The following is a 16,453-nucleotide window of genomic DNA, read 5'->3' on the forward strand; positions in this document are numbered from 1 at the left end:
ATGCCCACAGAGACTAGTACAGTAGCTTGAGGTTGACTGTTCAACCTTAAACAGTAAAGACTACAAAGTGGCGACATGCAACAATGGATTCCCGAAGGTGGCCTCTGCATGCTGACAGCTCATTTACAAACTGCAAGCCTGTACAAATAGTCTCTTGTAGCAACAAGAGGAACTTTGGAAAGATGTCAATACATTGAGGGAGTCATGGTAGACAGTATTATAAAAGAAGAGATGAAATGTCTCCATGCATTTGTTTTTGGATGCTTTTTCGTGAAGTGTTTCCATATCAACGCTTATTTATAATTCAAGTAAAGTGTTCCTGCGAGGCTGGAAGGAATTAATCACACATCCGGAATCTTCTAAGTAGTTTACATTTATTGTGTATATCTAATGTGTGCTGAAATGCATTTTAGTAAGACTTTATGAGTCTTATAATTGGACTGTAGTTTAACATATAGTGGGTGGCATTATAAAGTATTTGCCCTCTTCCAGATCTGTGTGATGTATAATATTAGACAAAGGGACACTTTCTGCTTACATAATACTACATTTATTTAAATTGTACCTGTCAGGGGATTTCTGCTGCCGTATCTGGTGGCAGGATATAAGGGAGGAGAAACTGAGCTCTGTCCTATCTATCTATCTATCTATCTATCTATCTATCTATCTATCTATCATCTATCTTTCTGTCTGTCTATCTATCTACCTGTCTGTCTGTCTGTCTATCTATCTGATTGGACTTCTAGAGAGAGATTCAGTGTCCAGATTTTCCATGGGGAAATCATTATTGATATCTTGCGCCTGCCTAGAGTGTGGCTGCATGTGTTTACAGCTGCTGAAACTAAACTGATCTTTCTCTATCCCGTCCTTTTTTCTTCACTTTTTTCTATTACTATAAGGAGTATTAGTATAAGAACTTACCATGGGCTGGAATTTGATGCAGAAACTCTTATAAAGAAATCCTTTTTGAGCCTTTTTGTCTGAAGCATGCCTCCACACAGACAAGGAAGACTGGTTTACACTAAGGAGACACTATTACACCTTAGAAGCATGCTGCAGGACAAGCTGGACAAGCATGCTCTTACCATCCCCCACGAACTAATAAGGAGACTTAGAAAACGCGGAAAACGAGCCGGCATACTGAGACGCGAAGGAAGAAAACGCAAAAAGCATGTGATCCCGTCCATCATTATGGGGAATGTGAGATCAATTGTGAATAAGATGGATGAACTGACAGCACTGACCAGACATCAACAGGAGTTTCGTGAGTGCAGTATGATGCTGTTTACAGAGACTTGGCTTACTGAAATCACTCCGGACATACTTGCCTCCGTGGAGGGCTTCAAACTTCTTCGGGCGGACAGAACACTGGAGAGCGGTAAGCGAATAGGCGGAGGAATTGCAATATTTGTCAATGAGAGATGGTGTAATCCAGGACATATTGTGGTTAAGAAACAATTGTGTGGAAAGGATATTGAACTGCTAGCCGTGGGCATGAGACCTTTTTACCTGCCAAGGGAACTATCACATGTTATTGTACTAGCTGCCTATGTCCCCCCCTCTGCTAAAGCTGACGCTGCCTGTGAAGTCCTCCATGCTGTTGTGAGTGAGCTGCAATCATCTCACCCCCATGCCCTGCTCCTAGTGTCTGGAGACTTCAACCATGTCTCAGCATCCACTCTACCAGGCTTCACACAGTATGTAACCTGCCATACAAGAGACAACAAGACGCTGGACTTGCTCTTTGCCAATGTAAGGGATGCATATAACTCATCTGCCCTACCACCCCTAGGCAGATCAGATCACAACCTGGTACATCTGCGACCCACATACATTCCACTGGTGCGCAGAGAACCGGCGGTTACCCGTACCGTGAAGATTTGGTCAGAGGGAAGTGTCGAGTCTCTAAGGGACTGCTTTGATATAACTTTATGGGAAGTGTTTCAAGACTCATTTCCAGAGGACATTGAGGGACTCACACATTGCATAACGGACTACATTAATTTCTGTGTGGACAGCACGGTACCAACTAGGAAGGTGAGGTGTTTCTCCAATAACAAACCATGGATTAACTCTGAGATTAAAACTCTCCTCAAGCAAAAAAAGAGAATTTTTAGGTCTGGGGACAAAGATGGCCTGGGGGCGGTTCAGAAACAGCTGAGACAATTGATCAGGGAAGGGAAAGCCAACTACAGACGGAAGATGGAGCTACAGATGGGGGAGGGTAGAATCTCTGAGGTGTGGGACAGCCTTAAGGCAATTTCAGGACACAAGGAAAAGACAAGGCACCGGACAGGAAGTGGCTTAACGAGCTTAATCTATTCTTCAATAGATTCGACTCCAAGCAAATGCTCCCTCCACCAGCATGTCAGCCAACCGCCCTCCTCTCACACACCAAGACCCAACCCCCACCGACCTGCGGTCAACTGCAATCTGACTATCTGATCCTGCAGGAGTCTCAAGTGTGTAAGGAAATGAAGAATATTAGAGCGAACAAAGCGGGGGGACCTGATGGTATAAGCGCAAGAGTTCTTAAAATGTGCAGTGACCAGCTGTGTGGTATTATAACGCACATGTACAATATGAGCCTGAAGCTGGGGGTGGTACCTCAACTGTGGAAAACATCTTGCGTGGTACCAGTCCCGAAGAAACCCAACCCGATGGGCTACAATGACTACCGACCTGTAGCACTGACATCACACCTAATGAAGGTCCTAGAGAGACTGGTCCTGACACACCTACGCCCCCTAGTGAGCTCCGCTCTGGACCCCCTCCAGTTTGCCTACCGGCCAGGCATTGGGGTAGATGACGCCATCATCCACCTTCTTCACAGAGCTCTCTATCACCTGGAGAAACCCGGGAACACTGTGAGAATAATGTTCTTTGATTTCTCCAGTGCGTTCAACACCATTCAGCCAGGGCTACTGAGGGAGAAGCTGAACCTTGGTGGTGTGGACCATCACCTGTCCAACTGGATCCTAGACTACCTGACAAACCGCCCTCAGTATGTGAGAGCCCAGGACTGTGTGTCTGACACTGTGATCTGTAATACGGGGGCACCTCAAGGTACAGTTCTTGCCCCATTCCTCTTCACACTGTACACTGCTGACTTCAGGCACAACTCATCCAGCTGTTACTTACAGAAGTACTCCGATGAATCTGCTATAGTCGGCCTTATCACTGATGGCGATGATAGGGAATACAGAGACTTAAACCGGGATTTTGTTGAATGGTGCTAGCAGAACCAGCTCAGGATTAATGCTGGGAAGACCAAGGAGATGGTGGTGGACTTTAGTAAACGGAGAGGTGCTCCGACCCCGGTGGAGATCCAAGGAACATGTATTGAGATAGTCAGGACCTATAAGTACCTGGGCATGCTCCTCAATAATAAACTAGACTGGGCTGATCACCTGGAGGCGCTGCACAGAAAGGGCCACAGCAGACTCTACCTGCTCAGGAGGCTGAGGGCCTTCGGAGTCCAGGGGACACTTCTTAGGGCCTTCTTCAACTCTGTGGTTGCCTCAGCCATCTTTTTCGGTGTGGCCTGCTGGGGAAGCAGTATATCAACCAGGGACAGAAATAGACTTGACAGGCTGATCAGGAGGGCCAGCTCTGTCCTGGGGAGCCCCTTGGACCCAGTACAGGTGGTGGGTGACAGAAGGATACTGTCTGTGGTGACCTCCATGCGGGAGAACAAATCCCACCCCATGTATGGGACCCTGATGGGACTTGGCAGCACTGTAAGCGACCGTCTGCTTCACCCCAAGTGTGAGAAGGAGCGCTATCGCAGGTCCTTCCTTCCAACCGCGACCAGGCTGTATAATCTACATCAGACCAAACGAAGAGCTCTCCGCACAGAGAACTAATGATTATGAGGATGACCATGAGGTCTTCCTCTTTCTCTTCTGTTTTTCCTTAGCTGCCATGGACTCCTAGTATATCTTCTCTTCTCAGCTTATCTGTGTCTACGTCTGTAACATATTACTCTGTATTATCCTGTATCTGTATTACTATGCTGCTGTAACACGCTGAAATTTCCCCAAGGTGGGACTATTAAAGGATTATCTTATCTTATTATGTATGGGTGATGATGACTTATCAGGATGCTTACTGTTTTTCCTGGGAGTCCTTTCAGGATTTAGGCTATGGCCCCATGTAGCGGGCAGCAGCGGAAAAGCACTGCTGGAATAACCATGGTGGAAACACATTGTGTTTTTTTTCTGCAGTGCTTTTCACAGAAAAGAAATCTCTGTAAATTTTCGGCTTCAATTATACCTGTAGGGAAACTGGTGGTGTTTCTGTAGGTATAATTGACATGCTGCAATGCCCTAAACCGCAACGGTTTTGGAAATCACATTGTTTCTGCTACATGTATTTTTCCACAGTGTGTGGATGGGATTTGCTAGATTGGAGGGACTGTAAAATTGTGGCTTTTACACTACATGGGGGTCCTGGGCTTACTCTATTTTTGCTAAGAATTTCTGCCTTAAATATACAAAAACCTATATATCACAGAGCGCAACTTCTTCCTCTTTATCATATCCTGCTCCAAGATAAGGCAGCTCAAATAAAGTGATAATTCGCTTTACGGAACAAGATCTAGTATACATATCGCCCATGTAAGCAGCCCTCAGTGGCTCATGTAGGAATCTTAAGCTGGGACTTCTCATATGAATGCCATAAGGTCCTAATAGTTTTTGCAGCGACAGACCCTTTGAAAACTACTTCTATAAGCCCTTCATACGTTTTAATGTTAAGAGCTTTAATCTGCAAGAAAAATGATTAATTTACAGACGCCTGGTCAGAAATCCATTGACACAACTATAGAAAATGGAATCTTTTGGGTTCCATTGGGGTCCGCCATTTTAAAATTCTAATGCTTGGTTACTTCCATGCTTCTGTCGCTATGTCAGAGCAGAACAGCGGATGCCAGACACCAAAGTGAATGTAGTTATATGGTGTGAAGAACTCAGAAGAAGCTTTACATAACTGATAGTACACAGTAGATGTACTCTTTCTATACAGTCTCTGCTTACATTCTGTAGTTTATTCCCAATGATTTCAGTCTAACATGACTCTATAATATGCTGGATTTTATTTATTATTTTTTTAATTGCATACTGTAGCTAAATTGTGACTTTTTTAGGCCTACAAATGTCAGCTTGTGAAACAAAAACAGGTGAGAGAATGTGCATGCTTGGCACCCGCATGATACCTGTACTCAGGGTGAACAAAATGCAATAAGTTATTAAAGGGATTCTCCATCCTATAAATAAATTTTAAAGGCACTGTATGTGATCTTAGTTAAGTGGCTTAGATGAGATAAGGACAGAGACTTAACTTTTTTTGCACAAGAACAGTGCCACTTTTGTCCTAAGGCTGTGTCTGGTATTACATCCTAGTCCTAGTCTGCAATACCAGACACAGCTCAAAGACAAGGGAGCTACACTAATATTCTTTATAAATAGCAGAAACCCTTTCCTCATCTCATACAAACCACTTGGAATAGTTTACCAGTTTGGTTTGTGGGATTCTGTTCTAGGGTCATAGTTCTTGTAACCATGTTCCCTAAGACTCTACACCCTGTAAGTGCATACAGTACTTTTTTTCAATAACTTTATTTATAGTGTCCTTGAGTAATCCTTTACGTTCAAAATCGCACAGATATATCTAACATCTGTATGTTTGTCATGTTTATGTTATTTCCACCGGTGTCCCTGTTTGTATAATGCCTGTACGTTGGGGATATGGTATATGCATACTATGTAATATATCCTAAAATTCACTGCGGAATGACATGCTTTTAGTGTTTCCATTATTATCTATTCCACCCACTCAAAGTAACTTCTGCATATTGTATTGGTTGGATTTTCCTGATTTGTCCTGGTAGTGGAGGTATCTGTAGGCAGCCATTCTGAAATAAATCTGAAGTGGCTGACATCTAGATTTCTGTTTAACTTTATATTTCAAGCCTAGGATTGGACTGACCCACTAGAGAACTAGTAATGGTCTTCAATGATCTAACAGAGGAGGATGCTATCTGGAGCTGACTCTGCAGCCATACATCTGCGACCGGCACTCCGTACTTCAGGTTTCAGTTTCCTGCATAAAACAGAGCAGGAGACGGAAACCTGCAGGAGTCTCTCTCACCCATTCATTTGAATGGGTGAGAGAGATGTCCGGCCGTGAGCGGTGATGAGCGTTTCATGCTCTCCGCCGCGAAACCGGGTTTTATAATCCGGACACAGAGTCGGACATGCAGTACTCTATATCCGGATTAAAAAAAAAACCGCATAAAACGCTCACCGCCGCTCACGGCCGGACCCGGTCTGTGCTTTCCGTCTCCTGGCATGCAGAAGACGGAAATCACAGAACGGACAGCTGAACGCAGGTGTGAACCTAGCGTCTGGTCTCCGTTCTGTGCTAACAGAGTACTGCATGTCCGACTCTGTGTCCGGATTATAAAACCCGGTTTCGCGGCGGAGAGCATGAAACGCTCACCGCCGCTCACGGCTGGACAGCTTTCTCACCCATTAAAATGAATGGGTGAGAAAGACTCCTGCAGGTTTCCGTCTCCTGCTCTGTTTTATGCAGGAAACGGAAACCTGCAGAACGGACACCTGGGCGCTGAAGTAGACGAGCCCTTATTAGACTCCCTAGACCTTATTTGATCATATGTCATAGGTGTACAGTAAAAACAACAAAGATTATAAAACATAAATATACAGAAGTTTTGTATTATTTGCTTATCTGTTTAAAGAATGTTTTGTATTTTTGGCATTAATAGAAATATGTTTAAGGCTAAGGCCATATGTTGGGAAATGCAGCTATAAAAAATGCTGCAGGAAAAAAAGGCAAAAATGTATAATTTTTACAGTGTTCATGCTAATTTCTCAGTGGGTTCATCTTATGTTTTTAAAATGCTGAGTTTTTTACACTGTATTGCTAGAACAACCCCAAACTCTTTGTTTCCGCAACTTGGGGCCTTATCTTTTGTCTAGTTTTCCAAGGGTTCACATGAAGTACAAATATCACTCATCTTGCATCTGGTGATGTTGGATCATTTGTACTGACATTTCACATTGTGGTCTATGTTGATTCAGCATCTCTTTGCTTAAGTTTTCAATAACTATAGATAATACTATAGACAAGATGATGGCGATTATACACTATGTACATGGCGCTGTTTACATATTTATACCCTTGCATGCACTGATTCATGTTTAGAGGTTGGTGACATGTTTACTACCACCAATGTGCCAACTGATATACTCAATAATCCCCAATCTCACGATTTATAAAATGTTTGCATGCAACTAACTAATAAAATGTTTCTGCTTACCTTTTAGCTAAAGAACAAATTCATGAAGAAACTGCCAAGAGATGCCGAAGCCTCAAATGTCCTTGTCGGAGAAGTTGACTTCTTGGAAAGTCCTTTCATTGCATTCGTCCGGCTAAAGGATGCAGTAATGTTTGGATCCCTCACAGAGGTTCCTGTGCCCACAAGGTACCATAATACGGTTAATTTCCTTTACTATGTGGTTTGTTCAGTTTAACCATTGTCTGGTAAAAGAATTTGCCAAACAATTGTGAAAAAATTATGAAATGTTGAAAAAGTAAAATGTTACAGAAGTTTAGGTTTGGAAATGTTAGTCTGCCTGTGTGATAGATCTATTTCTAAATGACTTACCAAGAGTGGGTATGCATGATAACTTGTATTAGGCTCATTTTTAAACATTTCAACACTATTTTTTAAAAAAAGCATGGATTTGTGTAGGTCTTATTCACATTTGCGTTGCCATAATCCCTGGAATTGACCTAATTTCCTCTATGTTATTATCCATTCCTGCCTTGACTTAGATGCTCCTAAATGTCCTTTGGGTACGTTCACATCTGCATTGGAGTACGGTCCAGAAAAAAAGACTAAACAAAATTTATGTGAGGGCATATTAATAATCTTCAGATTTTCAGTGTCAAAAATTGAGTATCGTATTTACTCGAGTATAAGCCGACCCGAGTATAAGCCAACCCCGCTAATTTTACAAAAAAAACTGGGAAAACTTATTGACTCAAGTATAAGCCTAGGGGGGGAAATGCAGCAGCTACTGGAAAATTTCCAAAAATTAAAATGGTCAGAGTTTTTGGGTGCAGTAGTTGTTGGGTACTGGGGAAGGGGAGGGGGTGTTTTGGTTGCCTGTCTGCCCCTGCCCTGAGCTTGAGGACTGTTTTTTTTTTTTCCCCACTTGGAATTCAGCCTAGCTGAATATAGGGTATCTGCAGTGCTCCTATTAACCCCCTCCCGATGGAACAGGAGCACTGCAGATCCCCTATATTCAGTAGACACAGGGATACCTAATGTGTATGTGTTTCACAGTCATTTTCTACTTTTATATGTATTCTAGAGAAAGGAGTGATTTAGAACTTTACTTTTTTTTTTAAACTTTTTTTTTTTTCCACTATTTTATGGGAGATTCTATACATTACTATTGCGTCTGGACATAGACCCCCCCCAAAAAAAAAAAAAAAATTATATTATTTTTTTTCTTTTGCTTGACTCGAGTATAAGCCAAGGGGGGCTTTTTCAGCACAAAAACTGTGCTGAAAAATTCAGCTTATACTCGAGTATATACGGTAACTAAAATACTGAAAAATTTTTGCTTCATATTTGGTTATTTCTCCTGATGTTAAATTTGAAAGGCTTTTTTTTACTGATAAATATTCAGCTATTTTCAGTGTAGCACAACATATTTTGAATCTTTTTAGAAATGTTATATTTTGTCATTTTTTTTTCTTTGCTAAATTTCATTTTACAAAACCTCTACCCTGGGAATTCTCAGACATCATGTTGTAGGGATTTTAACTTTGACAGACACATTATTGTAAAAACAATATTACAGAATACACTAATGCATAATATTAATGGAAATAGATCTTTGTGCATTTTATGTTTTTTTTTTTTTTTGTTTTTTTTCAAAACTCCATAATGTATTTGTTGTCTTTAGCACCAAGTTTTATCTGTGATTTAACAATTCAATTAAATTTACATTTGTGAAATGTGGAGCCATTTGCATTGTCTGAATCCGGTGAAAATCCGATATGAAAATCCCTGGAGAGCAGTGTGTTTAGCGGAAAGTCTCAGCATTCTGCAAGCAGCCATTTGTGTAAACCTATCAAGCTCTCATCTGCAGTTATAAATACCAACTAAAAGCTAAAGAGTACAAAGCTCAATATCATGTTGGTTGGTAAGAATTTATAATTTGCAAAAAAATTCAATACAAATATGGCCTCATTATGAAAAGATAGATGTTATTCTGGAGAGGCTGGTCTCCTTTTAGAGTGATAGGTTTATGACGTGGTTTTTACCATGTAAGATGATTGTTTAGAAGACAGATTTTAGCTCATCTTTCCTAGTAGAATAAACGGGACCTATACTTTGTTGGTGTTTACTTAGTGTTTAGCTACAAAATTGGCTTACGGGAAGAAATTGGTTAATCTTAACATTTTGACTACCGTACATTAAAAATTAGCAAGCACCTTGCTAGTGCACTTCCAGTCAGTATATACAAAGAAATAAACCAATTTAGGTTTAATCTCGTTGTATTGTAAGACTGTTTAGAATTGGGAGAATAATGGTTGTCATACTCTTTTAAAGAGGACCTTTCATGTCCTCTGGCACATGCGGTTTTATACACTGTTGGAAAGCTGATAGTGCTCTGAATTCAGCACACTGTTGGCTTTCCTGGTATGTGCCCTAGGGGGAAGAGATATTGGTGCATTTTACTGATAGTTCTTCACTATCAGAAGGGCATTCCTGACAGTCTAGCTGGGAACGTCCCTCCTGACAGTATTGTGTGTGGCACTATACTGTCAGAGGGGGTGTTCCTTACCGCCCAGCCATGATGCTGAATGGTGAGGAATGCCCCCTTATACTAGTCTATGGACGAGTACTGTTAGGAGGAGGGGGCATTACTCAGTGTCATCGCTCGGTGGTAAGGAATGCCTCCTCACAGTATAGCGCCACACACAATACTGTCAGGAGGGGCGTTCCCAGCTAGACTGTTAGGAACCCCCTTCTGACAGTGAAGAGCTATTGGTAAATGCACTGATATCTCTTCCACCAGGGCACATAACGGGAAAGCTGACAGTGCGCTGAATTCAGTGCACTGTTTGCTTTCTAGCGGTATAAAACCGCATGTGCCTGGTTTTAAAAGCTGTTGGCCAAATTCTTGTTCAGCCAACAGCTATTTCTTTCAACCCCCAGCTGTATGTACACGTGGCTAAACATACACCTATGTGCTGCAAATAGTGAACATTACTTAAAGAACTGTAAATTTTTCCATGCTGTATGTAAGTACAATAAGTAATTGGCAAGTGTCTGCTGACATATCTTGAAAAGGGAAGTCTGCAATAAACACAAATTCTGGCATCTCCGTTGCATACTTAAATCCTAAATTTCGCTTTCAGATTCCTTTTTATTCTCCTGGGACCAAAAGGAAAAGCCAAGTCATATCATGAGATTGGAAGAAGTATAGCCACCTTAATGTCTGATGAGGTAATACTGATATATCTTTACTTTCTAAATGAAGAGAACAATTTATGAGGATGACATTTCATGGTTTCATTACTAATTCTATCGTGTTTGTGTTGACAATTTGTTGTTGTTAATTAAAAGTTGTACGGTAAGTAATTTTCTGTTCTTCAGATTAGTTATATTTTAACACATTTTTGGATGTATATCATTATAGATATTCCATGACATTGCCTATAAAGCAAAAGACAGGCAGGACCTGGTTGCTGGAATTGATGAGTTTTTGGACGAGGTCATTGTGCTTCCACCTGGTGAATGGGACCCAACAATACGGATAGAACCGCCAAAGTCTCTTCCATCTTCTGATAAGAGGTACTTTTATAAATTCTATGGACCTAATTTTTTTTGTGCATTCATTTATTAAAACTAGAAAATATTATAGAGAACATTTACATTTTCTAGTGTATTATTATATGACATAGTATATGCTTTACATAAATATGCACATATTGTACTTACCATCCTGTATGGATATGAAACCTCAGTTGTTCATAGGTACTTTAGATCAAGTTATGTATACGTTGTATATGACAATTCTTACTATTGTATTGCCCGCAGGAAAAACATGTATTCAGGTGGGGAAAGTGTACAGATGAATGGAGACACTCCACATGATGATGGCCATGGAGGTGGAGGACATGGCGACACACCTGAGCTGCAGAGGACAGGACGGTCAGTGATGATAGTAGATGTTCTTTATGCTCTAGGAAGATCTCAGTATATTATACAGCTGTGCCTTTAGAATAACCTTTAAAGGTTGTACAGTTCTAAATGATCTACAGCAGTCTTTGATATTTGGCCTTAGAAGTTGGGATCTGAGCACTATTAGTAGCTGATAACCATAAAGCAGTGTATGGCAATATTATTAAGGCACTGGCCTGCATTATTTTTGCACTATATAGTTCTATGATTTTAACTTGATCTTCCCTAGTTACCTTATAAAATGATAGAATTTGTCAGTGGACTCAACAGTCCCTGATCGTCACCTCAATGTAAGTGAATGGTCAAACTAGCTTTGTATATATGGTGTATAAGATGTATTCTAGTCCACTTCCATAGTGCTTGTGTTATTCAGAATTTTTTTTTTCCATATTTATATTAGGAGTGAGGAATTACAGTCCTGACATGTACAGTTCTCACCTTCAGTATACTGTAACTTAATAGTCCCAATCTTTAATGTCAACAGGTTTTGTGGAGGATTGATTGAAGACATCAAAAGAAAAGCACCCTTTTTTGCCAGTGACTTTTATGATGGATTAAGTATCCAGTCGCTTTCAGCCATACTTTTCATTTACTTAGGAACTGTGACCAATGCTATTACTTTTGGTGGACTACTCGGAGATGCCACAGAAAATATGCAGGTATTATTTCCTAGGCACTAGGATCATGGTAGTTTTGTTAGGCTTGCCATTAAACATTTGACCTAGTAGGTTTGAAGGAAAAAGTACTGTATGTCTAGTGGATAAGGTGAATATGAGTGGTGTAGGCATGACATTAATGGAGAAATAGAAACAGACACTTGTCCTTTTGTATTTTGGTTGTGGCCTACATTTGAGCATACTTATTGTTTATTACAAATGAATCTTACATGATTTACTTCCATTGACCCTATGGAGTAATGTTCTACTTATTGTATCTTTGGCCAATATACCTTATAACCTGAAGAATGTAGAGATAATTGGATGTTTATTGATGATTTCATAGTCTTATATTGATGATTAAAATATCTTATTTCTCTATTTATTAAATATTAGGGCAACTGATTGATATTGCCATATTTATATGTTTTCTTTCAATTGTGCTCTTAATCTCATTCCATCATGTGAAGAACAACATAGATGTCTTTCTGTAAGACATGATTGTATCTCTACCATACAGTATACTGTCAATTAGATGGAGACAGACAAATATAACCGTATAACCGCACTTACTGATGGTTCTTTGTGTCCATTAACATTCATGTGGGAATGAAATTGTAGAGTAACCTACTGTAATGGAGTCATAAGATAAAACTGACATCCACTAGGCCCGTGTTCCATTAACAAAGAAAAGGCCATTTGGACTCTATTCACAATACTTTTGAGATATTATTAATATTATAAAACACTTCTGTGGTAAACATTGTTTTTAATTCATCCATTTGACAATGTCTGAGCTTTCAATATATGCAAGGTATTTTCTTGTTTTGTATAAATATATGTTTACATTTAAGTTTATGCTTATATATTATTATATAGGTTCTCTAAAATGTCATTTTGAACCTGTGCTTCCTTTGCCACAATGCACTTAACTAAATAGGTAGATGGTAAAGCTAGAACTTTCTTTCGCTGCCCTGCCTACCTATAGTGCAGACTAAGACTTACAGTATGTGCCTCCACTATGGCACAAAACCGAGGCCCTGGAGTGGCACACCATAATGGCCAGGGGCATAACTAACAAAGACTGGGCTCCATAGCAAACTTTTGACTTGAGGCCCCTACTCCCACAGCATAGAACCCCCTTTCCTGGCCCCCACACATTGTAACGCCCATTTATTCTTGTAAGGAAGGGAATACAGTGGGCACTGCTAAAATACTTGATAAAATATGCATGGGGGTCATCTCATGTATGCAAAAATATATTACTGGAAACAAAAAGAGAGAAAAGAAATGCATACAAAAATAGACACTTAACCCAAAATTAGAGTGAAAAAAATAAACAATGTGTTGGTAAAGAAACAAAGTGTCAATATGTGCAATAATACTGTATATCCATGTATAAAGTGAAGAATTTTAAGGTTATAAGGCAAAGTAGCACATGAGACAAAAGACAGCATAGGGTCACCCCATTGGAGAGGATTACAACTGTTTATGTTTACTCAGCTCCTCGGCTCCCCTGATCATTATACTTTGGGGTCCGAAGAGGGTTTGACCAACAAATAATCTTGCCACAGGCCCACAGTCTTACTTACCGATCCCCGCTCTTGCTCAGGACCACTTCTGTTTCCCCTTGTACCCTCGCACGGGGCACCCTGGAGGGCAGAAAGGGAAGCAGATTCAGCCCTGAGCAGGAATGGAGATTGTTATGTAAATAGAGCCCGTTACCTTCTGGAATTACTCCAGCAGGTAAGGGCCTATAAGGGCCAATAAAAAAATAAAATAAAAAAAGTTTACGGGGGGGCCCCCTAGCAGCTGCTAATGCAGCTATGATGGTATTTACGACACTGGCTAGCTCCACTAACTCTACCAGTTAGCTACCTGCGCAGTTTAGTTGTCCTCTGTGCCTGCTTGCCATCTATACTTTATGACCCTAGTGGTGAAAAAGCATTTCTTTTTATTTATTTATTCTCCCAGTGATGTCCATGGGGACATGGGAAACTGTTTTAGCCTACCCGATGCTGGCTCATGACCTTGTCTTCTCTCTATGTTGCCACTTTTATTGCCCTTCAATGGTGATATTTTAAGCGTTTTTACAGCTAGTCAGTAACACTTACTCAGACATTTCTTTGACTCACAGTATATCTCCTATTTCAGTACTAGTGACCGTTTCTAATCTTAAAACGTAACCCTACCTAACAGAATAGATATTGGTGACGGTATGCAGCACACATACAGCGCCATGGCATATTATAGCATTACATAACATACCAAAACATATCAATGGTAATCCATTTTCAACCCAGAATTCAATAAATATATATACAGTATATAACCCGATATACAGTATATACACCTATGCATACGTTTTAATTTCTGGTGACAATAACGGTGGTCTTTTTTCTTTCCTTTGTCTATGAACTCAGAATTAGTCAGTGTAATCTGCCTGAAAACACACAGTGGTAGTAATACACACTCTTATAGAATTACTGACACTACAATTTAGAAGAAAATGTGATATATTGCATAGTTTAAAGTACATTGTATTTTTTGCTATACGTGTATGTTTTTAATATAGCAATGTACTTTGAAATGTATAAATGTGACTTTAGATGCTATTCTACTTATTTTAGGGTGTCCTGGAGAGCTTCCTGGGCACTGCCGTCTCGGGTGCTGTTTTTTGCCTTTTTGCTGGCCAACCCCTAACAATTCTAAGTAGTACAGGCCCTGTCCTTGTGTTTGAGAGGCTTTTATTCAACTTCAGCAAGTAAGTCACTATTTTCACAATAGATGTGTCCACACTTAATTCATCTATTATTTTGGTTAAGGATTCCAACTTGTCTTGAAAATAATTTAACACAATATTACAAAATACTAGCAAAAGCCTTGAAAGGCTGCACTTCATGCTTGCCCACTGAGTGGTCACACATAAATACATATAGGATAGTTAGCATATCACTTTGTGATAACTTGTCATGATATCATGTCACATTCAGAAAAGCAGTTTAACTTGTGATGCACATATCTGCATATTTCCAGCCTAGAGACCAGGATGGACATGCATATATACAGCCATCTATACATGACAAGCTTAGTAACTGTGATAAATTGAAGTTAAGTGGTGTTTGGTAATGCTAGGCTTTTACTGATTCACTGTCTCCATATTATCTGGCTTTCATTGTGCTCTTCACATCAGATGACCTCATTCATTCTCTCATTTTCCAGAGATAATAGCTTTGATTACTTGGAGTTTCGCTTATGGATCGGCCTGTGGTCAGCTTTCTTATGCCTCATCCTAGTGGCCACAGATGCTAGCTCACTGGTCAAGTACTTCACACGTTTTACAGAAGAAGGTTTTGCCTGTCTCATCAGCTTCATCTTCATTTATGATGCTTTTAAGAAGATGATCAAGTTTGCAGATTATTACCCAATCAACTCTCATTATAAAGTGGGTGACGTCACCCTGTTCAATTGTGCTTGCCTCCCACCAGAACCAAGTAAGCAATCTTGATGTTTAGAAAATGATCAGATCTTCATGGCTGCTTTATATTCAGGAGCTGCAGTAGTGCTATATTATTATATACGGAGAGCCATTGTACAGTACTAATTCATGACTTGGAAAGAAACCATCCTATGTAGACATAAAGACCGCACACATATAGTAAAGACATGTATATCTAGTATCAGACTGGGGTACCTAGGGCCCAACTATACAGCCATGTGCAAATATTTCCTGACATCCATTTGCAGAGAATGGAGCGCTGTGGGCTCACACTAACTCAGGGACCACCAAAGGATTGACCTGCTCCTCTTAGTACCAGCCTGAGCCTGTTTATATCCAAGCGTTGTTAGACTGCAAGGAAAAACCCTACCAATTCTCAAGTAGCATCTTCACCAAACTATGTGGAAGCCTCAAGTTGACACAGATTGGAACCCAGAACCTATGTTACAATTGCAAGCAAGCCATTCATACATAAGTTACACAAAATAGGTGCACGTAGAAAACCTGGGATACATTTTTCCTCAAATGTTAAATTCCCCTTACAAGGTTTGTAATGTTCATTCTACTTTTTTCATTAAAATAAATATAAAAATGTAGGTTATTTTTAGGTGCAGAATATGATTTGCATTTCCTGTTGTTTATAAGTGATGCATTAAAGTTTTTTTTATACTAGAAAGAAAGAATAATCCACTTTTCCCAGCTTGTGGGAAAAAAAATTTGTTCCATAACAAAACAGAGTTTACATTGATAAAGTATGAGAAACTGTTCAGAAATGGCTAACAATGCTAGAAGTGATGTATTTACTGTAATGTTTTGTCATTAAGGAAGCCACTCAGTTAATTATTACATTCCCATAGCACACTTTTTGTTCACAATGATGTTCTTGACATCAAACATATTTTCTTTTCTACATGTCGTCTTAAAGGAACAATCCAGGCAAAAGTGATATACAGACTTAGAATTACTATTGGGGCCATGCCTGAGTTGGCACATTTTAGGTGGGACATG

General features: G+C 40.0%; 1 protein-coding gene across 7 annotated transcripts in view; it reads left to right on the forward strand.

Moving 5' to 3' along the window:
- Window positions 1-16,453, forward strand: part of SLC4A4 (solute carrier family 4 member 4) — a 187,549-nt gene that overhangs the window by 124,814 nt on the left and 46,282 nt on the right. For all 7 annotated transcript variants that reach the window (XM_075284971.1, XM_075284947.1, XM_075284954.1 and 4 more), the window contains 7 exons: window positions 7,350-7,507; window positions 10,465-10,552; window positions 10,746-10,900; window positions 11,147-11,260; window positions 11,775-11,949; window positions 14,577-14,710; window positions 15,169-15,440. In XM_075284971.1, coding sequence (XP_075141072.1) covers window positions 7,350-7,507; window positions 10,465-10,552; window positions 10,746-10,900; window positions 11,147-11,260; window positions 11,775-11,949; window positions 14,577-14,710; window positions 15,169-15,440 — 1,096 coding nt within the window. The remainder of the gene's footprint in view (window positions 1-7,349; window positions 7,508-10,464; window positions 10,553-10,745; window positions 10,901-11,146; window positions 11,261-11,774; window positions 11,950-14,576; window positions 14,711-15,168; window positions 15,441-16,453) is intronic.

This window comes from Leptodactylus fuscus, chromosome 1 (genome assembly GCF_031893055.1).
Source record: "Leptodactylus fuscus isolate aLepFus1 chromosome 1, aLepFus1.hap2, whole genome shotgun sequence".
NCBI classification, from domain to species: domain Eukaryota; kingdom Metazoa; phylum Chordata; class Amphibia; order Anura; family Leptodactylidae; genus Leptodactylus; species Leptodactylus fuscus.